Consider the following 20,721-nt stretch of genomic DNA (forward strand, 5'->3'; position numbering starts at 1 on the left):
TAGGGGGTGAAAATGACAACATTTAGTGGTGAAAAACAAAACGATGCAATTAGCAAAATTCAGCCAAAAGTATTCAAAATAACATACATAAAGTTTGAATAAAATGTAAACAAACACTTCTATCTGATTTGACCCAGAATGAATGTTGGCTCTGGTTGGAGTCGTGACAGAAAGCATTATATGTTCCTAAAACAACAGGAAGATTTGGAAGAGTTAATGCTGCTGTATTAGTGTTTGTGTGTCAGCAGAGGGCTGGTTTCCTCCGGTTGCAGGACATCTATCTTCCTTTATTCTGTCTCATGTGGCTGATTTGAGCTCTTTGTGAACTCAGCTCTGATTGTTCCTGGAGATGAATGGATATCAGCACGTGTGTGGATTTATTCTGTCAGCTTCCTGTCACAGATAATGCTGCCGCTGACGATTCTTTTCAGTCGTGCTGCTCTGCTGTCTGATCCTGAACGACTGAAGATTATTCAGGTTACCTTCAGTCGGCTGTCGAGCTGTTAGCTGCTGACTTCTGATCAAGAGAACCATGAGAGTTCATGTTGCCCCGTTCTAAAGGATGATTGGTTCTGTGTGTCTTCATGCTGCGTTCAGCATGAAGCTGGAGTTTCCCAGCCTCAGTGAATGTGTCCTGAGACGTGAGCGAGCTAATTAAGTTAGCAATGAGCCGCCAAGGGGCCAATAAAATAACTGAACATTAGAAGGTGAGTTAGTAGGAAGTCTCTCGCCTCCTCCACTGTGATTGGTCAGAGTGTGACTCTGTCCGTGTCACCATAGGTATAGGTCATAGACTACATTGACTTCTGTACGTCAACGTGGGCGCCATATTGGACCTGGCAAGACTGGTCTGTAACCCTATAAAAGTGAACGGGGAAGCTGCCGTTTTTCTGTATAAAAAGCACTATAACGTCTACATTTCTCAACCGATTTCAACAAGTCGTTATTATATTCAAATGTTTGTGATCTAAAAGGAGTAACGTTAAGTTAACGTTACGATTTTTTGTTCTTTTCCCAAAGATTTTGGAGAAAAACTGTTAAATACATTAACGTCACTGCTTCCAGTTCATGGATCAGCGGTCTGTCCTTTGATATGGTGGGATTCAATCAATTATCAGGTCATTATTAAAAACTAGTACTATATCACATTTTCCTTTGAGCATTTTTCACATTATCAAAACATTTACATACTTAACTTAGTTCATCAGATAAGAGCTAGCTTGCGTTTGTTATTGTTAAGCTAATGTTAGTTTATAGATATTATGTTATGTGAAACATAATATTGCGTTTAAAACATGAAATGTACGATAACGTCACAAGTCTAATATCGCAAACAATAAAGCTGATGGCATGTCTGAACAGAACTTTATTTTAAATTCTAGAGGAGATTCCAAAGTTTCCAAACACGTCTGAATATTTGCAGCTGAGGTGTAGCTATAATGTGCTGTTTTGGAGCTGGACCCTGGTGTTCCTCTGACAGACAGCACTTATCCTCTCACGGATAATATGTTTACTTCACTGACAGCGATAATAATGGTGAAAACAGTGTTTTCCCTCCGCGGCGTCTCTTCTCTTCAGCCATCTGGAGCTGAGCTGTTTGGTTAAATTGCTGCTCAGGTTCATTATCAACACGCCAGACGACGACGGAGAAAAGTGACTGAATTCTCTGCTGGTTTCTGTTTGTGTCTGAAGCTGAAAGAGGAGGAAATGGGTCCAAACACACCGAGAGGAAACACTTAGTGAACCTGCTGTCACTTCTTCTTTATTGGTTAAAGAGCAGCTCCAGCTGCAAAATCACTCTTCATTTACTGTCGGTAAAAGCACCTTAAGCATCTTAAGCCAGAAAAGTTAAACTGATTTATCATGTTCGACTTAAAGCATCAGTCAGTGTTCCAGTTAAACTGTGGATTTTGAGGGTGGAAGTGTACGGTACTATGGAAGACGTAACCAGCCAAAATAAATGAATAAATAAATAAATGAGTCGATAAATGATTAGATAGGTCATTAAATGTAGCGAAAATATTATTAACAATAAATGTAGCCATTAATTAATTGATAAAATGTGAAAAATGTGTGAATTTCTGTTTTAATTTGCTTCTTTATTTATTTATCTTTGTATTAATTCCCTTATTTATTTATGCTTCATTTTGGCCGTCTACATCTTGTTTTTTTGCAACCAGAAGTGGCACGAGAGGGTGGAGTTCAGTACAATTGAACGCTGAATAAGATATTTTTAGGCGACCAAAATGTTATAATTAACTTTGATGAAGTGAAAGCACACTGTGAAAGGGTTCAAGTTCTAAGACTGAACAGCGACATCTCCCAGACCGGACAACGCCGTGTTAGCGACCTGTCAATCACAAGCATCCCCTGCTTTATGGTCTATTTGACTCTAAATTAAACCATCATTTATTAATTGAACATCATGCTGTATTGAAGAAGAGTTGAAACTAGCGATTGAGACCATAAACTCATGTTTACAATGTTTACTGAGGTAATAAATCAAGTGAGAAGTAGGCTCATTTTCTCATAGAGTTCTATACAATCGGACTTCCTTTTGCAACCAGAGGAGTCGCCCCCTGCTGGCTATTAGAAAGAATGCAAGCTTAAGGTACTTCAGCATTGACTTCACTGCTGCAAACGTTCCTTCATCATCATCTCTTCTTCTTCTTCATGTAAATTAGATCATGTTTGTTGTCTCTTCAGTAGAGTATCCTCTGCTCTGTGGAATGAGTAAACAGCTGATATCTGTGTTAATAACCTGGCCGCTCATCAGACGAGACGCAGCCGAGTGATTCCAGCAAACACGACCTCTGACGGCGTGATGAAGGAACGAGGGCGCCACAATTAAAACCAAATCAGCCTCCTCATTAGCTGCTGAGATATTGTCACATCAAAGAGAGTTTTCATCAGGAAACTGGACTGATCTCAGGGGAAGAAACAGTGATCTGAAGCTGCTCAACATTTTGAATTTAGTTTTGGTTTTATGGCACATTATCTATCTGCTTCAGTGTGTGCTTCATCAAACCTGAAACCAGCAGCTAAACGGAGCTGAAGGAGAGTTCATATCGGACTGAGATTCATCGGATGGCAGCCAGAAAATTTTAAAAGAGGCGAGAAATTAGTATTTAGTTCAGGCAAAGAGAGAGAAACAGTACCATTATCATTATTATTAATATTATTATTATTAGCTCTCAGTACTTTTGTAGCTTGTACATCTGTACCTGTTTATATTGCTTCTGTTAATGCTGGAGCGATAGAGGCTAATGCTATCATTGAACATTTCCTGTTGCTGCTCTTTCACATTAAAAGAAATCCAGAGTTGCTTTTATTGTTAAGCAGCCAGGGAAATGCAATGTATTTGTCACAGGAATGAGCTGCAATTGCTGTTGTTGACAACACAAGACATGGATATTTTTAAGGCCTCCAAGCCGGCGACTGCTGTGGTCGGAGGTATTACGTTTGTCCGTCTGTTCGGTTCATTCTTGTGAACGCGATATCTCAGGAACACCTGGAGGGAATTTCTTCAGACTTGGCACAAACGTCTCAGAGTCAACGATGAACAAAATTTGATTTTGGTGGTCAAAGGTCAAAGGTCACTGTGACCCCACAAAACAAGTGATGACATTTTTGGACAGACGTGGATGTAAACTGACACTTGACTGGTTGGCGGAGGCATACAACTAAATCTACACATATTGACACTAGGGCTGTCAAACGATTAAAATATTTAATCGCAAATTAATCACACATTTTTTATCTCTTCAAAATGTACCTTAAAGGGAGATTTGTCAAGTATTTAATACTCTTTTCAAAGTGGGAGTAGACAAATATGCTGCTTTATGCAAATGTATGTATATATTTATTATTGGAAATGGATCAGCGTTCAGGTCGCGCCCCCCGTCAGTACCCAGGCCCGCCTGGGGAAGCCAATGATCCTACCAGCAGACTAAATTCCAAGAGACAACGCCTGAGAGCCAAATCGAAGAATCTTAGTCACAGTCCCCAAGCCGAAAGCAGTAACCACAAACAGCCCCAAGAGCACCTAGCGGTTGGACCTGCCCTCCGAATACTACAACTTAATGTTGAAGGCCTGTCTGCAGCCAAGAGGAGCCTCATCGAAGTCCTCGCTTCCCAACATTCCATTGACGTTATCTGCCTCCAAGAGACTCACGTTGGCACAGAGGAAGCAGGCCGCTACTCCATCAATGGCTTTGATCTTCTGTGCTACACGCCCCATACCAAACACGGACTTGCCACCTATGTGCGCTCTGACATAGTTGAAGCTAACCATTTGACAACAATCAATTTCTCTGAAACCATAACCATTGGCGGTTTTCACATCGTTAATGTATACAAACCCCCGAGTGCCAACTGGGATCAGCAAGTCCTACCCACTTTCCCCCACCCTGCCATCTATGTGGGGGACTTTAACTGCCACCACCCTGACTGGGGATACCCAGCAGTAGATGGTGATGGTGAGGCACTTTCAGCCTGGGCATCCAGAAACGACCTTGTTCTGATTCATGACCCCAAACAAAGAGGAACATTCCACTCAGCCAGGTGGAATAAGGACTACTCCCCTGACCTGTGCTGGGTCAGCTCTTTGAATGGAACCCCCTATCCTGCACAGACCCTCATCCTTGACGACTTTCCACACAGCCAACACCGGCCCTCACTTATACACATTGGCCTACAACTCCCAATCATAAACAGCCCAAGGAAGATGCGTTGGAACTTCCGAAAAGCCAACTGGACAAAATTCAGTGAAACTCTGGACCGGAGTATCATCACCATCCCACTCCAAACCATCACTGTAGATGAAGCATACAATCGCTTTTGCAGCGCCATCTACAAAGCTACCCACACAGCAATTCCACGAGGCTACCGACCCCTCTATGTCCCATGCCTGGACGGAGAAAGTGCTGCCCTCCTACAAGCCTACAAAACATCAGGGGACCCCGAGATGGCAGACCATCTCATTGAATCACTATCTACAGCTCGGCGGAAAAAATGGGAGGAGACTGTAGCAGACCTGAATTTCACCCGCTCAAGCAGAAAATGCTGGAGCCTCATCCGCCGCCTTGGAGCTGCACAGAAACCACCTACCCAAAGCCGACCACCTGTCACACCCAATCAAGTTGCGTCCCACCTACTGACTATTGCAAAAGCAGCCCAAGACAAAAACACCAGAAGATCAATTACAACTGAGCTAAAGGCACACAGAAAAAAGCTCAGAGAGGAAAGCAACCCTGAGCCTTTTGAGGTCGCTGAACTGGAGAAAGTCCTGCAGGGCCTGAAATGTGGAAAGGCAGCAGGATATGATAACATCTCTCCAGAGTTCATGAAACATCTGGGCCCCCGAGCTCTAACCTGGCTGACCCAATTCTATACCAGGATAATACAGTCAAACTCAATCCCAAAGAAATGGCGGTCAGCAAAAGTAATTGCCATACCAAAACCTGGTAAAGACCACAAACTACCAGCAAGCTACCGCCCAATCTCTCTACTCTGCGTCCCTTTCAAAATCCTAGAACGCCTTATATTACAACGCATATCTCCAGGAGTAGAAGAGATTCTTTGCGTAGACCAGGCCGGTTTCCGCAAGGGCCGCAGCACAGGAGAACAAGTACTGGCCCTAACCACCTTCATCGAAAATGGTTTCGAGCGCAAACTGAAGACAGGAACAGTATTCCTCGACCTCACAGCTGCCTACGATACTGTTTGGCACAAAGGCCTCCTGCTAAAACTCACAAAAGCACTCCCTGCCTGGGCAACAGCAACAATTAAAACTCTGCTAACTAACCGGAGGTTCAGAGTTCACCTTGGACAGAATAAGAGTGCATGGAGAAAACAGTCAAACGGGCTCCCACAAGGGTCAGTCCTCACCCCAACCCTGTTTAACCTTTACACAAATGATCTACCCACCACTAAATCCCGTAAATTCATCTACGCTGATGACATCTGTCTGGCAACCCAAGCACCAGACTTTGACTCTCTGGAACAGGTGCTCACGGAAGACCTCGCAAAGCTGGACCAGTACTGCAAAACCTGGCGCCTAAAACCAAGCCCCGCTAAAACAGTCTCCAGTGTATTCCACCTCAACAACGCAAAAGCTGCTTCAGAGCTAAATATCCAACTCAGCGGACTTAAGCTGAAGCACGCCCTCAACCCAACTTACCTGGGAGTGACACTTGACAGGACCCTATCCTTCAAGGAACACCTGAAAGGAACGGCAGCTAAGGTGAAGACTAGAAACAACCTGCTCTGTAAGCTCGCTGGCTCAAAATGGGGGGCAGCAGCCCCCACATTGCGCACCTCGGCACTGGCCCTTGCTTACTCTGCAGCAGAATACTGTGCCCCTGTTTGGTCCAGGTCACCCCATACACACCATGTGGACACCCAGCTCAACACAACCATGCGAATCATAAGCGGGACTATTTGTTCAACACCACTCCCCTGGCTCCCTGTCCTATCCAATATAACCCCCCCACATATCCAGCGAGTAGCATCTACTCAAAGGATGCTTCAAAAGGTCGAAGACTCTCCCCATCTACCAATCCATGCAGACATCTTCAACCCACCCACTGCCCGTCTTCCATCTAGACGACCGATATGGAAGAATACCCCACCAGCCGACTTCACCATCCAATCAGCTTGGGAAAAGGAATGGGAGTCCAAGGATGTCCCAAACAAACATCTGGTGTCAGCCCCCACCCAACAGGTCCCTGGCACCAACCTGCCAAGGATACAGTGGTCAACTCTTAATAGATTCAGGTCCGGACATGGCCCCTGCTTGGCCAGCCTTCACAAATGGGGCAGCAGCCCAAGCCCATTGTGTGCCTGTGGAGAGGTGCAAACAATGGAACACATCATTGAAGCTTGCCCGCTCCACAGTCTAAAAGGAGGGTTAGACACCCTCCATACAGCAGACCAGGAGGCAACTGCATGGCTCAAGGACTTTGCATTCGCTAAATATTAAAAAAATAATTGGAAATCAATAAACAACACAAAACAATGACAGATATTGTCCAGAAATAGGTACTGCGTTTAGCATAAAAAATATGCTAAAATCATAACATGGCAAACTGCAGCCCAACAGGCAACAACAGCTGTCAGTGTGTCAGTGTGCTGACTTGACTATGACCAGCCCCAAACTGCATGTGGAATGGACTTGCATTTATATAGCGCTTTTCTAGTCTTCCGACCACTCGAAGCACTTTACACTACATGTCAGCATTCACCCATTCACACACACATTCATACACTGATGGCAGAGGCTGCTAAGGTGCCAACTTTACCCATTAGGATGTAATCTAAATACTCATTCATCCACAGTTTGGGGTTAAGTGTCTTGCTCAAGGACACATCGACATTGGGCCCGGAGCATCCTCGAACCACCGACCTTCCGATTGGTGGACAATCTGATCTACCCTCTGAGCCATAAAGTGGGCGTGTCTGTAAAGGGGAGACTCGTGGGTACCCATAGAACCCATTTTCATTCACATATCTGGAGGTCAAAGGTCAAGGGACTTCTTTGAAAATGGACATGACATTTTTTAGTCAACAGAACCACTTAGTTAGGTTTAGGAAAAACGTCATGGTTGGAAAACACATCACTAACGTCACTTACAAAATAAAACATCGGTCTACTGGTTGAAAGCCCTGTGTTTGTTGGAAATCAGAGAAAAGAGACGCTGCAGAAGTTTCCTGAGAATCTTCATGTTTCATCAGTTTTCTTCAGTCTGCCAGTAACACAGTGATAGTTGTCTGTTTGTCCACTGCAGACATGAGCTGATCACAGATCAGTCATATGGAGTCTTTCCCTCCTGATGGCTTTAGTTTGTGTTCTTTAGGTGTGATATTCAGTCTGAGGTTTTACTGTTTGAGGGATAATAATCTGGGTGAGACAGGAACTCTCTGCTGCGGTTCTTAATGCTTCCGTCTTGTTCAGATCCCAGCGCTGCCAGTAAGTCATCAGAGTGTTTATGGTGGGTTTATTATGGCTAATGTTTGCTCTGTGGCCGTTTATTAAACTTTTATTGGCTCAGCAGCGTCCTTCTCTCCTCCCTCTGGTTTCTCTTCTATCCCTCACTTTTTTTATTGATCTTTATCTCTCTTTGTTTTCTCTCAGAATCATCTGAAACACTTTGATCTGCTTTTAGACGACTGTCCGCTGTTTGACATTTAACAGACGGCAGCAGAGTGGATTCCGTTTGAGGCGTCTTCTGTTATCTCACAGAAGCTCATATCTGCATGACTGTTTGTTTAAAAATAACAATACTGACAAAATGCTGGTGGATTCAACAAAGATATGATTGTGAATGGAACATGATAAAGTCTGCAAGCCCTGGAAAATGCGTTAAATTATGTAATGTACAACAAACACAGGGCTTTCATCCAGGAGGCCGCTGTTTGTGTCCTGTGCGGCGTGCGTTAAGTTTAATTTTCAATTTACAAATGCAATACTTTTAAGCCCAACCATGATGTTTTTTCCTAAACCTAGCTAAGTGTTTTTGTTTGAATTCACAACATTAAGCATGTGTTTACTGCGACCGTAAAGTGAAGCCAAGGGGTCTGACAGAGCGTCAGTATGTGACGAGTTGGGTGAGAATATGTTGAGTAGACAGTCCAGTGATTTAATGACAAAATGAAAATACTAAAGCTTACTGACATGGGTAGCTAGTCCACAGGTGAACAGGAAGGGGGCAAGTCAGAGGTACAGATGAGGGTCCAGGTGGCTGGAAAGGGAAACACAAAGCAATGTTGACAATCTGGCAGAGAACGAGGCTCATAAACAGCTAAATGATGCTGGTGACAGTGACTAGCACAGTGACTTGTGACAGTGCTGCTATAACATTAACATTAACATTAATGTTATAGCAGCCTCAGACTGTCGTCTCCAACTAAATCTCAGCCTATAGATCAAACAGTTGGCTATTAACACGTTGGTTATTTACAGACAACACTTAGCCTAATGGGAGTCAATCAGATATGTAGATGTCTGGATAAACAATATCCGTCCACTGTTTTGGACGGGGGAACACTGAAGGGACATGACGGCGATCAACCTTCATTTATTAAGGTATCGCCAACGCTCAGGTTCAGGCACAAAATAATTATTAGACATGTGTATAAAACAAACGTTTGTATAACAAGAGATGGATGCATATTAACTTGTCAAAATTACAATACAAACATACGTCAGATTGCATTGAAGTCTGAGATCTTCTGTTTTCCTTCCCCTAAAAGGGGGCGTGGCCTTGACTTTTAGCAAAGTACCCGTATGTGATGGTCAAATGTATATTGTGGACACACAGAGATGAAGCTGATATCACCTTTTCAGCCAGAGAACAAGAGTTTGTATTAAAATACCAACGTTTTTTTTTCCGTTTTTTTTTTAAATCATGGACATTTCTTAGAAAATAACAGATATTTGCTGCAAACCTGGTTGCAAATCTCAGAAAAACAGCCATGAATTATTTTGGACCAAAGTTTTTACAACAACAGTCAGAATTATGATAATGTGGAGGTCACACAATGGACATGAAGCTCCTGTATCTCTGTTTGTGTTCATAAAATCAGTAAATATGTGAATGGGATTTGGTATAAAACTCAACTCCGTGTGTGTTTTCTGAGTGTGTGTGGTGTGGAGCGGTCAGACCTGGTTTCTGTTGCCCCAATTTATGTTTCTCTGAGTATTTTTAGCCGTTTGCCAGCAGCTGGAGATGCAAATGAAGCTTCTTCTTCTTCTATTCCTTCATTTTCTCCTTCGTTCTCTCTCCAGCTGTGGTCTGTTTTTATTTTCCTCTCATCCCACTTTCATCTTCACTTCTTCTCTTCTTTATTCTTCAGCGGTTTCAGATCTGCTCTGTGTCTTTGCGTCAGCCTGAATGTGACGTGATGAAGTGACGGGAGGTCAAAGTTCAGTATTTCTTCCTTCATCTCAGGTTGACAAACAGATGTGGACAGATCTGGATTAAGGAGTTGCTTTCAGTCTGTCAGATGGTCTCAGATCTGATTTCAGGATGTTTTATTGGATCAAACATCAATCAGACTGTGGGGTTTTAGAAGTGAACTGCCAATTACAGAGAGAAGAACCTGCAGCACTAACATACAGTACGTACAGTATATCTGTATATATTTATGTTTATATATATTACAGGCAGGTACTGGTTCAGGTAACAGAAGGTAGAAAGCACAAGGAAAGAAAGCAACATGGCTACTTTGACTGAGAGGAAAAGGGCCGGCTAAATACCTGCAGGGGAACAGGTGAACAGGTGGGCGGGGACGGTCAGGTGAATGGAGGGACAGGAGGAGAAGTCAGAGGACAGGTCCATCTGGTGGACAGGTGGAGAATGACAACAAACAGGTCTGAGGAAGTGGGAACGTGGCTGGAGGGACAGAAGTGTTTCATTATTATTATTACAAGTCTGTATTAATTGGATACTCGATTCTGATTGGTTAATCATGGCGTTCTGGGGTCTGTTATTTATTTATAGCAGACCTTTGCTATGTATAACAGACTGTTGCCATGGACGCAACGCTGAAGTCGGACTATGGCGGACCGTTTTTGTGTCAAATTATTTCTTTCTTCAGTAAGCAGCTGTGTAATAAGCGGGATAATGTACAGCGAGCAGGTCACTGTTATGAATGTTGAATTCGCTGTACATTATCCCTTACTTATTTATCATTACAAAGACTTTGGATAAAAGAAGCCAAACTTAATTAAAGCTGCAAGCAGCGATGAACGGGCCCTCGCACCTTCCCGCACATCGGGGGTACTGGAAAAACGCTGGTGGATGTGGCCAGGCTTTCCTGTGATACCAGAAGTCAATGTTGATTTATTTGTCAGGTAACTTAAGCTACACTACTTCCGGAGTTATACCCAAACCGCAATCTTTTCCTAAACCTAACTAGGTAGTTTTATTTTGAAAAGAGGGGAGCAGAAAATGACACATGCGTCATGTGTTGCTGGACATTCATGGAAAAAAGCACGAAAAAAACGTCGTTGAAAGTTGTGCTGAGCATCACGAAAAAATGTGAAATTTGTGTCTATGTACACAATTAAATTTCGTGACTATTTCACAAACTGCTGTGAGACTGTGTTGGACATTTGGTGCAACCAGGCTGGTTTATAATGCATTATAGACATGGATGTCATAGAGAGTGTTTGGTTTGGTTGTCTTCTTTTTTTCTGGATGAAACCAGACAGAGAGACCTGAGACCAGTTCTGTCCTTTTGTCTCCAGCTGTTTTGACATCACGGCTGACCTGGATATTTCAAAATCCTTTAAAATCCTCTCTCACCTCCTGTTTCCTCACGTTCATTCTTCTCTTATACACATTTTATCTCACATAGACATGAAAGTGTAAATCTGATGAAGGCCAGAAATATTTCACATATGTATGAAATAAAATGTGTGTATGAGCGTATTTTTGTCTTCATTAAAGATCTAATTAATATCAGGAAACAATCTTCACACCTCACCGCAGATCTTAACACAACCCCCACAATCCTCTGCTCTCACTCACAGAGAAATAATATATATAGAGTTTATATGAATGTGCATTTAGCAGATTAGTTCTTACATTATTATATGTCTGGCGTCACTGCTTCATGAGAGGAGTTGTGAAAAGGAGACAAAGAAACAGAGTGAGAGGAGCAGGATGGAAAAACAACACTTAGAGGAATAAAAGTCTTTGTGTTTCTGTAACTCAGCTGTCTGTTAAAGCTGCTGAATGGAGATCAGAGACGTTTGTTTCAGTGTTTTCCTCTTAAAGTCACAGCTAGTGACACATTTCAGCATCTCAGATAAAAGCTCTTCTTCTTCTGATCGACATCAGCAGAATCAAATGTTTTCCAGGTGACTCAGAGACTCTGAAGTGTTTCTTTCTCTGACTCTTCAGTTTGTCATTAACGTTGTTGATTTTTTGTACTGACGCACATATCAGGTTTAATAGGTCGATGAAGATTCAGTCATTCAGGTCACAGCAGTGGTGGAAAAAGTAACTCTGTAAGTAAGACTGTGTATAAGAAGTAAACGTAGTCACCGTGACGTCACCCATTTGTGTGTGGACTGCTGTTTTGAAACCTTGAGTTCGGCATTTTGTCCGCCGCCATCTTGGTTTTTGTCCGTCGCCGTCTTGGTTTTTGGCCGTCTCCATCTTTGTTTTGGGCTGTCACCATCTTGGTTTTTGACCGTAGCCATCTTGGTTTTGCCCGTCGCCATCTTGGCTTTTGGCCGTCACCATCTTGTGTTTTTGCAACCAGATGTGACACGAGAAGGTGGAGCTAAGTACAACCGAACGTTGAATAAGACATTTTCAGGCGACCAAAATGTTATAATTAACTTTGATGAAGTGAAAACACACTGTGAAAGGGTTAAAGTTCTAAGACGAATACACGGATAACTCCCGGACCGGACAACGCCGTGGTAGCGACCTGTCAATCACAAGGTAGCCCCGCCCTAAAGTGCCTAAAGCTTTATGGTCTATTTGACTCTAAATGGGACCATAATTTACTAAATGAACATCATGCTGTATTGAAGAAGACTTGAAACTAGTGATTGAGACCATAAACTCATGTTTACAATGTTTACTGAGGTAATAAATCAAGTGAGAAGTAGGCTCATTTTCTAGACTTCTATACAATCAGACTTCTTTTACCAAAGAGAGGAGTCGCCCCCTGCTGGCTATTAGAAAGCATGCAGGTTTAAGGCACTTCAGCATTGGCTTCATATTTCATACCCAGAGGTACGAACAGAACTTGAATAATGAATAATCTCTAAGATGTGTTTGTCTGGGAGGAAACAGTCAGAAGAGTAGTAGAGAAAATGTCATATTATAGTCCTGCTCACCAGGAAACACTGATTGTGTTGGTGTCTTGTTGACAGTCTGCTGGTTTGTCAGCAGCGTCAGTTTCTTCAGACGAATCAGACAGTGTTTTTTTACGATCTGTTAAATGGGCTGTTCTCTCCTGAGTCCTGTTGTTGTTATTGTTGAAGTGAAGCAGAGACAGCAGGAAGCTGCTGGTCGCCGTCGTCTCTCCCTTCAGACTCGTTAAAAAGTGAAGTTCAGACCGAGGTGGACTCTTAAACCTGTAAACTGCAGGTTTCTCAGCATCTCAGAGTCTGACCTGCTCGGTCTGTCATCAGGTGAAACATGAATTATTCCCTGCTGCTGTTGAAGGCTGACAATCAAACAGAGATGACAGGACGTAGAACACAGGGAAATAATTGAAGGTGACACAACAGGAAGTTGTTACTAGGGAATATAAAGATATGGAACAGGCCTCAGTCCTGACCGCGGTGGCCCGGGTTCGAATCCGGCCTGTGGCCCTTTCCGCATCCACTCTCTCTCTCTCCCCCCTTTCCAAGACTCTATCCACTGTCAATAAAAAAAAAATGGTAAAAATGCCCCCAAAAAATAAATAACTTTAAGAAATCAATAATTTGACACAAAAACGGTCCTCCAGAGTCCGACATCAGAACTGCGCCCATAGCAGCGGTCTGTTATACATAGCAGCGGTCTGTTATACATAGCAGCGGTCTGTTATACATAGCAGCGGTCTGTTATACATAGCAACGGTCTGTTATAAAGAAATAACAGACCATAGAACGCCGTGATTGACCAATCAGAAACAAGTATTAAAAAAAGCTGTGTAATAATTTAGTTAATTTACATTTATGTATGAAATATTATATAATTTACAGCAAGCGAGAGGTTTAAGGCTCATGTTGGGTTTTGATTTAGAGTTTCACCACCACTAAATCAGCATTCTTCAGTGGTTAAAGTTCATCCTTCTTGATCTGAAATGATGCAGAAAACCTGATTGTATGTCATCATTTTAGCGATTCGACTATCATAATGCATTAATAATAATAAGGGTTTCCTCTGCATTAAGACTAAAGCAAAATCTTATCTCAGTGTGTTTCACATCAGGACCTGAACTGAGCTCACAGGCAGCAGATCAACCTGCAGGAGGGTTTCTGCTCCACGCTGCTTGCCAGACTTCTTCTTCTTCTTCCTCTCTGACTCTGACAGATGTCTTCACACACAAACACAAACAGGAAGAGTATAAATATTGAGGAAGACGTGCTGCAGGGTCAGCGGGAGGATTAGCAGTTGGACTTCTTTTCAGCAGATTCAGAGAAACTCTAAAGATCCTATTAACGTGACTTTAATGAACCGTTGTGGAGGAGCTCCAGCCTGAACACCATCTGTCTGTTAACACTGAGGACAGGAGGCGTCTCTGACTGTTGGACGGCAGTCTGACTGCACACAGCGTCTCAGCAGGTTGCTGCTGATTTACATCTCAGTTTCTGACCTGTCTGGATTCACTTTCACTTCTTGTTGGGTTCTCATGTCGTCATCATATGCCATGCATACAAAACCAGAACATATTTCTCTATCATATCCTTCGTGGCGCCTGTTTGCTGCTCATCATTTTGTCGTAGACCCTTTAGTGTCGATGTCATGATGACGTCACGGTGTTAACTGGAGGCTAAACAAAGGAAAGACTGGAGGCTAACACTAGCAGTGGACTAAAGTTAGACATCTAAAATGTCATCTTGATGTGTTGTTGGGTGCCAGAATCCAGATATCACATACATTTGAGATGACAAACTGTGATTCGAGGCTCTAGCGAGCTACAATATCAGAGAAACGTTTCAGAGATGGAGAGTAAATGTTGTTAATATTTAGTCTTCTGCTAACAGCAGCCGTGAGCCATTGGCTGCTGTTAGCAGAAGACTAAACTATTAGCAACCCTTTCTCTCCATCTCTGAAACGCTTCTCCGATATTGTACGACTCTCTTTTTGACTGACTTTACTGAAGGATAGTTAACTATAGGCATCCAAAGATTTATACACCCTCAATTTATCTTTACAGCGCTGCCGTTGGCCACCAGCCCGCTGGTCGGACGGCTGGCTACTTAGCTAGCTTAGCTTGCTAATTCCACCATGCCGAACAAAGTTGTCACTCATTTGGTGATAGCACTGTGTTTTCCTACGCTGTGACAAGAGTGTGTGGATGAAGCATTAAGTTAAATTTGACTCATTTAGCGACTTGCTAGTTATCAGCTACCTTGCTAATTCCACCATGCTACATATAATGAGCCCAACAGCGGACAGCGCTGGGTCACGGTCCCTCTGCCTCATTCCTCGCCGCTAGGAGACGACTTCACCGAGAGGAGAGCAGGCGTTAGCCAGTTCTTACCAGCCAGTTAGTTCTAACTAACGTTAGCCAGCCGTCTACTCCTCCTGAAGGAGTCTCCAGCGGTGTAGGGGTCGGCTAATCTGGTCTCATTGGTTAATGTTAACTTTATCAACTAACACTTGTGATCTTGGAGAGTGAGTGACAGAACATATTGAGAGAAACTAGTATTTTCTTCAGCCATTGTTAAAAAAACAAGCCAACAATACATGCTAGCCAGCGTTAACTAACGTCTTCAGAGAATTATTCTGCCTCCACTTAACGCTCCTCCCACTAAATACCTTATCATGGTTACTAACAGGAAAGAGGGCTATTTCTTCTAAACGTGTAAATGTAACACATGAATTCTTCATCCTGTTGTTTTGTCTCCCGCAGGTGGACCGGACGGAGGTGATTCGCAGCTGCGTAAACCCCACCTACTCCAAGGTCTTCACATTGGACTTTTATTTTGAAGAGGTGCAGCGTCTGCGTCTCGAGCTGTATGACATCAACAGCAACCACAACGGCCTGCGAGAGGCCGACTTCCTGGGCTCAGTGGAGTGCACGCTGGGACAGGTGAGTCACCTGATGCACCTGTTAAAGGCGCCAACATGCTGGTGTCATTCACAGATGTCTCTTTTAGTTTTGAGACACTATGTTTGAATGTTATATGTGTTATATGTATCAGCCCATTCAATGGCTGTTATCAGTTGTTATCACGGCCATTATAATGCTTCAGACAGGGTAAACTGCACCTACCAGCACATTGTGAAACAATCACAATTTTAAACACGTAGTTAACGTTGTGAATTGAAAAAAAACCTACTTGGTTATGTTTAGCAAAAGATCATGATTTCGGTTGAAATAAGCATGTTTGTTATGTAACTTAAAAAGTTTACGTACGTCGAGTACCTACGAGTACGTACGAGTTTTGGTTTCATGCGGGACAAGAACAGCGAACTTATGGGTGAAAGTCCTGTGTTTGCAGTTTATTTCTCACTCACAACTCGTCAAATACGGTCGATTGAACGGAGTCACACTTTAGCAACAGTATGTGTAAGTTAAGTACGTTAAAGATACAGTGTGTAGGATTTGGCGTCATCTAGTGGTGTGGTTGCAACCAACTGTACCCCTCCGCTCACTCACGTTTGGGTGTTCCAAATCAATCAGATTGTAGATTAATTTCCTTCCAGGCAGCTGTTGGTTTCACTTCAGTCAAACACTTTTCTGATTGATGTCTGTGCAAGGTAGCATCTCTGGCCCCGACCATGGATCTGAAATATCAGTAAGTTAGAATCTATGGCCCCGACCACAGCTCTGGAATATCAGTAAGTAGAAGTTTTTACAAGGCAGAGTTACTGTACAATTTACTGAATATTTGATTACGAGTCAAAAAGTTCTGCCAGATAGGCTTTTTGAGGAGTTTTGTGATTATATACACAAACAACATATATGTCGTGAGTGAATATAAGCACTTGTCTACAGATTTTGTTAAATATTTTACTAAAAGATTAAATGTAAGCAGAGTATAATTTAAATTCTCTGTCATTTGAAATAAAGTTAGTTTCCACAGACTCAACAAATATCTCAGAAAGTGAATTGACTGCATCTACAAGTTCAAAAATAAATGAGTGTCACAAAACTGAAGAGTGAGACGGAGATGTGTCAGAGGAAATGTGTGTGTGTGTTACAGGTAAACAGGAAGCTGTCAATCATCAGACTCACCTGAGCTGAAAGTGTAAATGGTTGTTTTTGTTAGTGACCCTAAAAAACTCCTGAAGCTTCTTCTAATTGACCAAAACTTCACAAACACACTGTAACCAGAGACAATATGAATACAATTTGTATTTTCTGTCTTTTCTCCAGTTGCTGAAAAGCTAATTGTTGGAAATATTGACGTGTTTTTTTGTTGTCAGACAGCTGAGTGTTTTGAAAAGCATAAAAACACCATCAGAGGCTCCATTACAGGCTGAATGCAGCAAACAACAGAGATAATAATCTGAAAATATACTCCTGACAATACAAACACAATGAGCTCTCTCTGCTTGCCGAGATTATTATCTTTGCTCTCTGGAAGTACATCAGTGAAGCAGTCAAATGACTGGCTGATACAAACACTCACAATATTCACAACAAAGATGAAGATAACAAAGTGACAGAATAAATTCATTATTCTTTCGCCCGCAGCACAAAATGTGTTTTCAAGTCTTCTGAAGTTTCTTGGACTTCTTAAATTAGTGTTTTTTGTTATAGAGTTTGGTGAAAATAAAAATAATTGACTTCAATGAAAAAAAAAATAATTTACATAAAAGAAATCGCTAAACAATATAGAAAAATGCACTTAATGAGAAAGTTGTCATGAATATAAAGAGGACGGAACATAGTTGGACTAATTAATAAGCTAATTTAGAATTCATATTTTATTTCTGCGTCAGGTCAAGGACGTACTGTTGTTGTAGAGGAAAGCAGCATAACAATAACCCCAGAGACCAGTCTGGTTTTATTATTATTTTATCAAATCCCATGTTTAGACTCAAACCCATAGACTATATACATAGACGCCGCATTGACTCCTGGATCGTACGTCAACGTGGGCGCAATATTGGACCTGGCAAGACTGGCCTGTAACCCTACACAAGTGAACGAGGGAGCTGCCATTTTTTTCTCAACCGATTTCAATGAGTCGTTTTATATTCAAACGTTTATGATCTACGAGGAGTTATGTTAAGTTAACATTAAGATTTTTTTTTTTCTTTTCCCAAAGATTTTGGTGAAAAACTGTTAAATACGTTAACGTCACTTCCTCCGGTTCATGGATCAGCAGTCTGTCCTTCAATATTCAATCAATTATTAGGTCATTATTAAAAACTAGTACTATCATATCTCAAGTTAACGTTACATCTTTACAAAACAGTTGCCTCTGTAATATCAGATAAGAGCTAGCTAACGTTCGTTATTCTTAGCTAATCGATATCAGCTAATGTTAGCCTATTGATGTTCATATCTAACATGATATTGTGAAACTTTGTTATGATACATTGTAATGTTACATTGTTATGTTACGTTGTTATGTTACACTATTATGTTGTTACGTTACATTGTTTCATTGTTACGTTATGTTGTTAAATTATGTTGCGATGTTACGTTGCATTGTTGTTGCATTTATATGTTGCGTTGTTATGTTGCGTTACGTTGTTTGCATTACGTTGTTGCGTTACGTTGTTGCGATACGTTGTTGCGGTACGTTGTTGCGGTACGTTGTTACATTGTGTAGTTACGTTACGTTGTTATGTTACATCATTACTTGAACACAAACCATGTTCTTTTTTCTAACCTTAACTAAGTAGTTCTGTTGCCTAAACCTAACCAATCACTTCACAACGTTAACCACGTGGCATTGTGCGTTTCTGGAAGTGTGATACGAGGCTGATATGAAACACATTTTTGGTTCAGAAACGTCACCATTCAACATATCTGTGGTTTGCAGAAATGTCTACTGCCAACATCTTTTCAGGTGACTGGGTTACACTGGGCCCACTGGGCTGAGATGACTGACTGGTCATGGAGCCAAATTAATCATTAGTTATTTTAAAATTTTAGTGGTTTTGTTGCCTAAACTTAAAGTGACAGCAAGACAAAGCGGCGGTATGTGACGAGTTGGGATGAGAACTTGTTGAATAAAAAGATGAAAGAGTAGAAACATAAAAAGTAGGGTGCAAAAATAGTTTAACAGCCTGATGGACAGCGAGGAGGAAACAGAATCCATCTGCTGTTGGTCTCATTATAAACTCAAGTACAGTGGATTGTTTTCAGCTTCCTGTGTTGGAAGAGTTTTAACATGCAGAGCAGAAGAAGAGCAGTCGTCAGTCTGTGATGAAACAATCAGCTCAGAAGACGGTTGGAGAGACAGGAGAAGCTCCCTCTTCCTCCGCGTCTTCATCTCCTCGTCTTTGTCTCTGCCAGCTAGCAGCAGCATCGCTCGGCTCGGCTGCCAGCTCCTCCGCCAGCCAGATGGCCTCAGCACGGCTGCATTAAAGTAGCACAATGCCCTCCCCCAAGCACCGTCACGACTCACCTACTGCCAGAGCCGTGGTCGAGGCCATAGATTCTAACTTACTGATATTTCAGAGCCGTGGTCGAGGCCATAGATTCTAACTTACTGATATTACAGAGCCGTGGTCGAGGCCATAGATTCTAACTTACTGATATTTCAGAGCCGTGGTCGAGGCCATAGATTCTAACTTACTGATATTTCAGAGCCGTGGTCGAGGCCATAGATTCTAACTTACTGATATTTCAGAGCCGTGGTCGAGGCCATAGATTCTAAGTTACTGATATTACAGAGCTGTGGTCGAGGCCATAGATTCTAACTTACTGATATTACAGAGCCGTGGTCGAGGCCATAGATTCTAACTTACTGATATTACAGAGCCGTGGTCGAGGCCATAGATTCTAACTTACTGATATTACAGAGCCGTGGTCGAGGCCATAGATTCTAACTTACTGATATTACAGAGCCGTGGTCGAGGCCATAGATTCTAACTTACTGATATTTCAGAGCCGTGGTCGAGGCCGTAGATTCTAACTTACTGATATTACAGAGCCGTGGTCGAGGCCATAGATTCTAACTTACTGATATTTCAGAGCCGTGGTCGAGGCCGTAGATTCTAACTTACTGATATTACAGAGCCGTGGTCGAGGCCATAGATTCTAAGTTACTGATATTACAGAGCCGTGGTCGAGGCCATAGATTCTAAGTTACTGATATTACAGAGCCGTGGTCGAGGCCATAGATTCTAACTTACTGATATTACAGAGCCGTGGTCGAGGCCATAGATTCTAACTTACTGATATTTCAGAGCCGTGGTCGAGGCCATAGATTCTAACTTGTACAATCCTCAGTCAGATAAAGGATCAATGAGTCAGGCAGACTAGACTAACATATTCTGCACTCTCTCTGCCAGGAGGGGATGTAGAGGGATATGATCCAGCCTCAAATTAACCTGAACCAAAGAAAAATGTTTCCAATTTGTCATATTGTTGTTTTCCAACTAAATAAACACCAAACATGAATGAATGCTTGTTTCCAGCCACTCTTGTGTGAATATTGGTATATAAACTGGACTAAACACAGCTGTGTACACAGATAAATTTACATGCATATAATTCTGTTGTTGTGTTATTTTTGACACCCCTTGATGTTTAACGTTCATCACAATCATTTGTTTTTCTCCATGACACCTGTGTTTCTGTGCACATCGGTGTTTTAACCTGGATTGTGTTTGTGTTTGTTCAGATCATCTCTCAGAGGAAACTCTGTAAAGCTCTGCTCAGACCAGGAGGCACCGTGGGGAAAGCCATCATCACGGTGAGCTTCACTCTGTCACCTCCTCTCACTGCATCATCTTCATCCTGTCACTCCTTTTTGTAGTTGTCTATTTGTATATGGTGCCTCTTTGTAGTCGTTTCATGTTTCTTTGTGGTCATTTTGAGTCTCTTCCTGGTTCGTACATCTCTCTTTGAGAG

At 42.2% G+C, this 20,721-nt stretch overlaps 1 protein-coding gene across 1 annotated transcript in view; it reads left to right on the plus strand.

The window, feature by feature from the left end:
- cpne4a (copine IVa) overlaps nt 1-20,721 on the plus strand; it is a 56,186-nt gene that overhangs the window by 1,651 nt on the left and 33,814 nt on the right. The window contains exons 2-3 of the mRNA XM_074654428.1: nt 15,592-15,771; nt 20,492-20,563. Of these exons, the coding sequence (XP_074510529.1) occupies nt 15,592-15,771; nt 20,492-20,563 (252 nt within the window). The remainder of the gene's footprint in view (nt 1-15,591; nt 15,772-20,491; nt 20,564-20,721) is intronic.

This window comes from Sebastes fasciatus, chromosome 12 (assembly GCF_043250625.1).
Source record: "Sebastes fasciatus isolate fSebFas1 chromosome 12, fSebFas1.pri, whole genome shotgun sequence".
NCBI lineage: Eukaryota > Metazoa > Chordata > Actinopteri > Perciformes > Sebastidae > Sebastes > Sebastes fasciatus.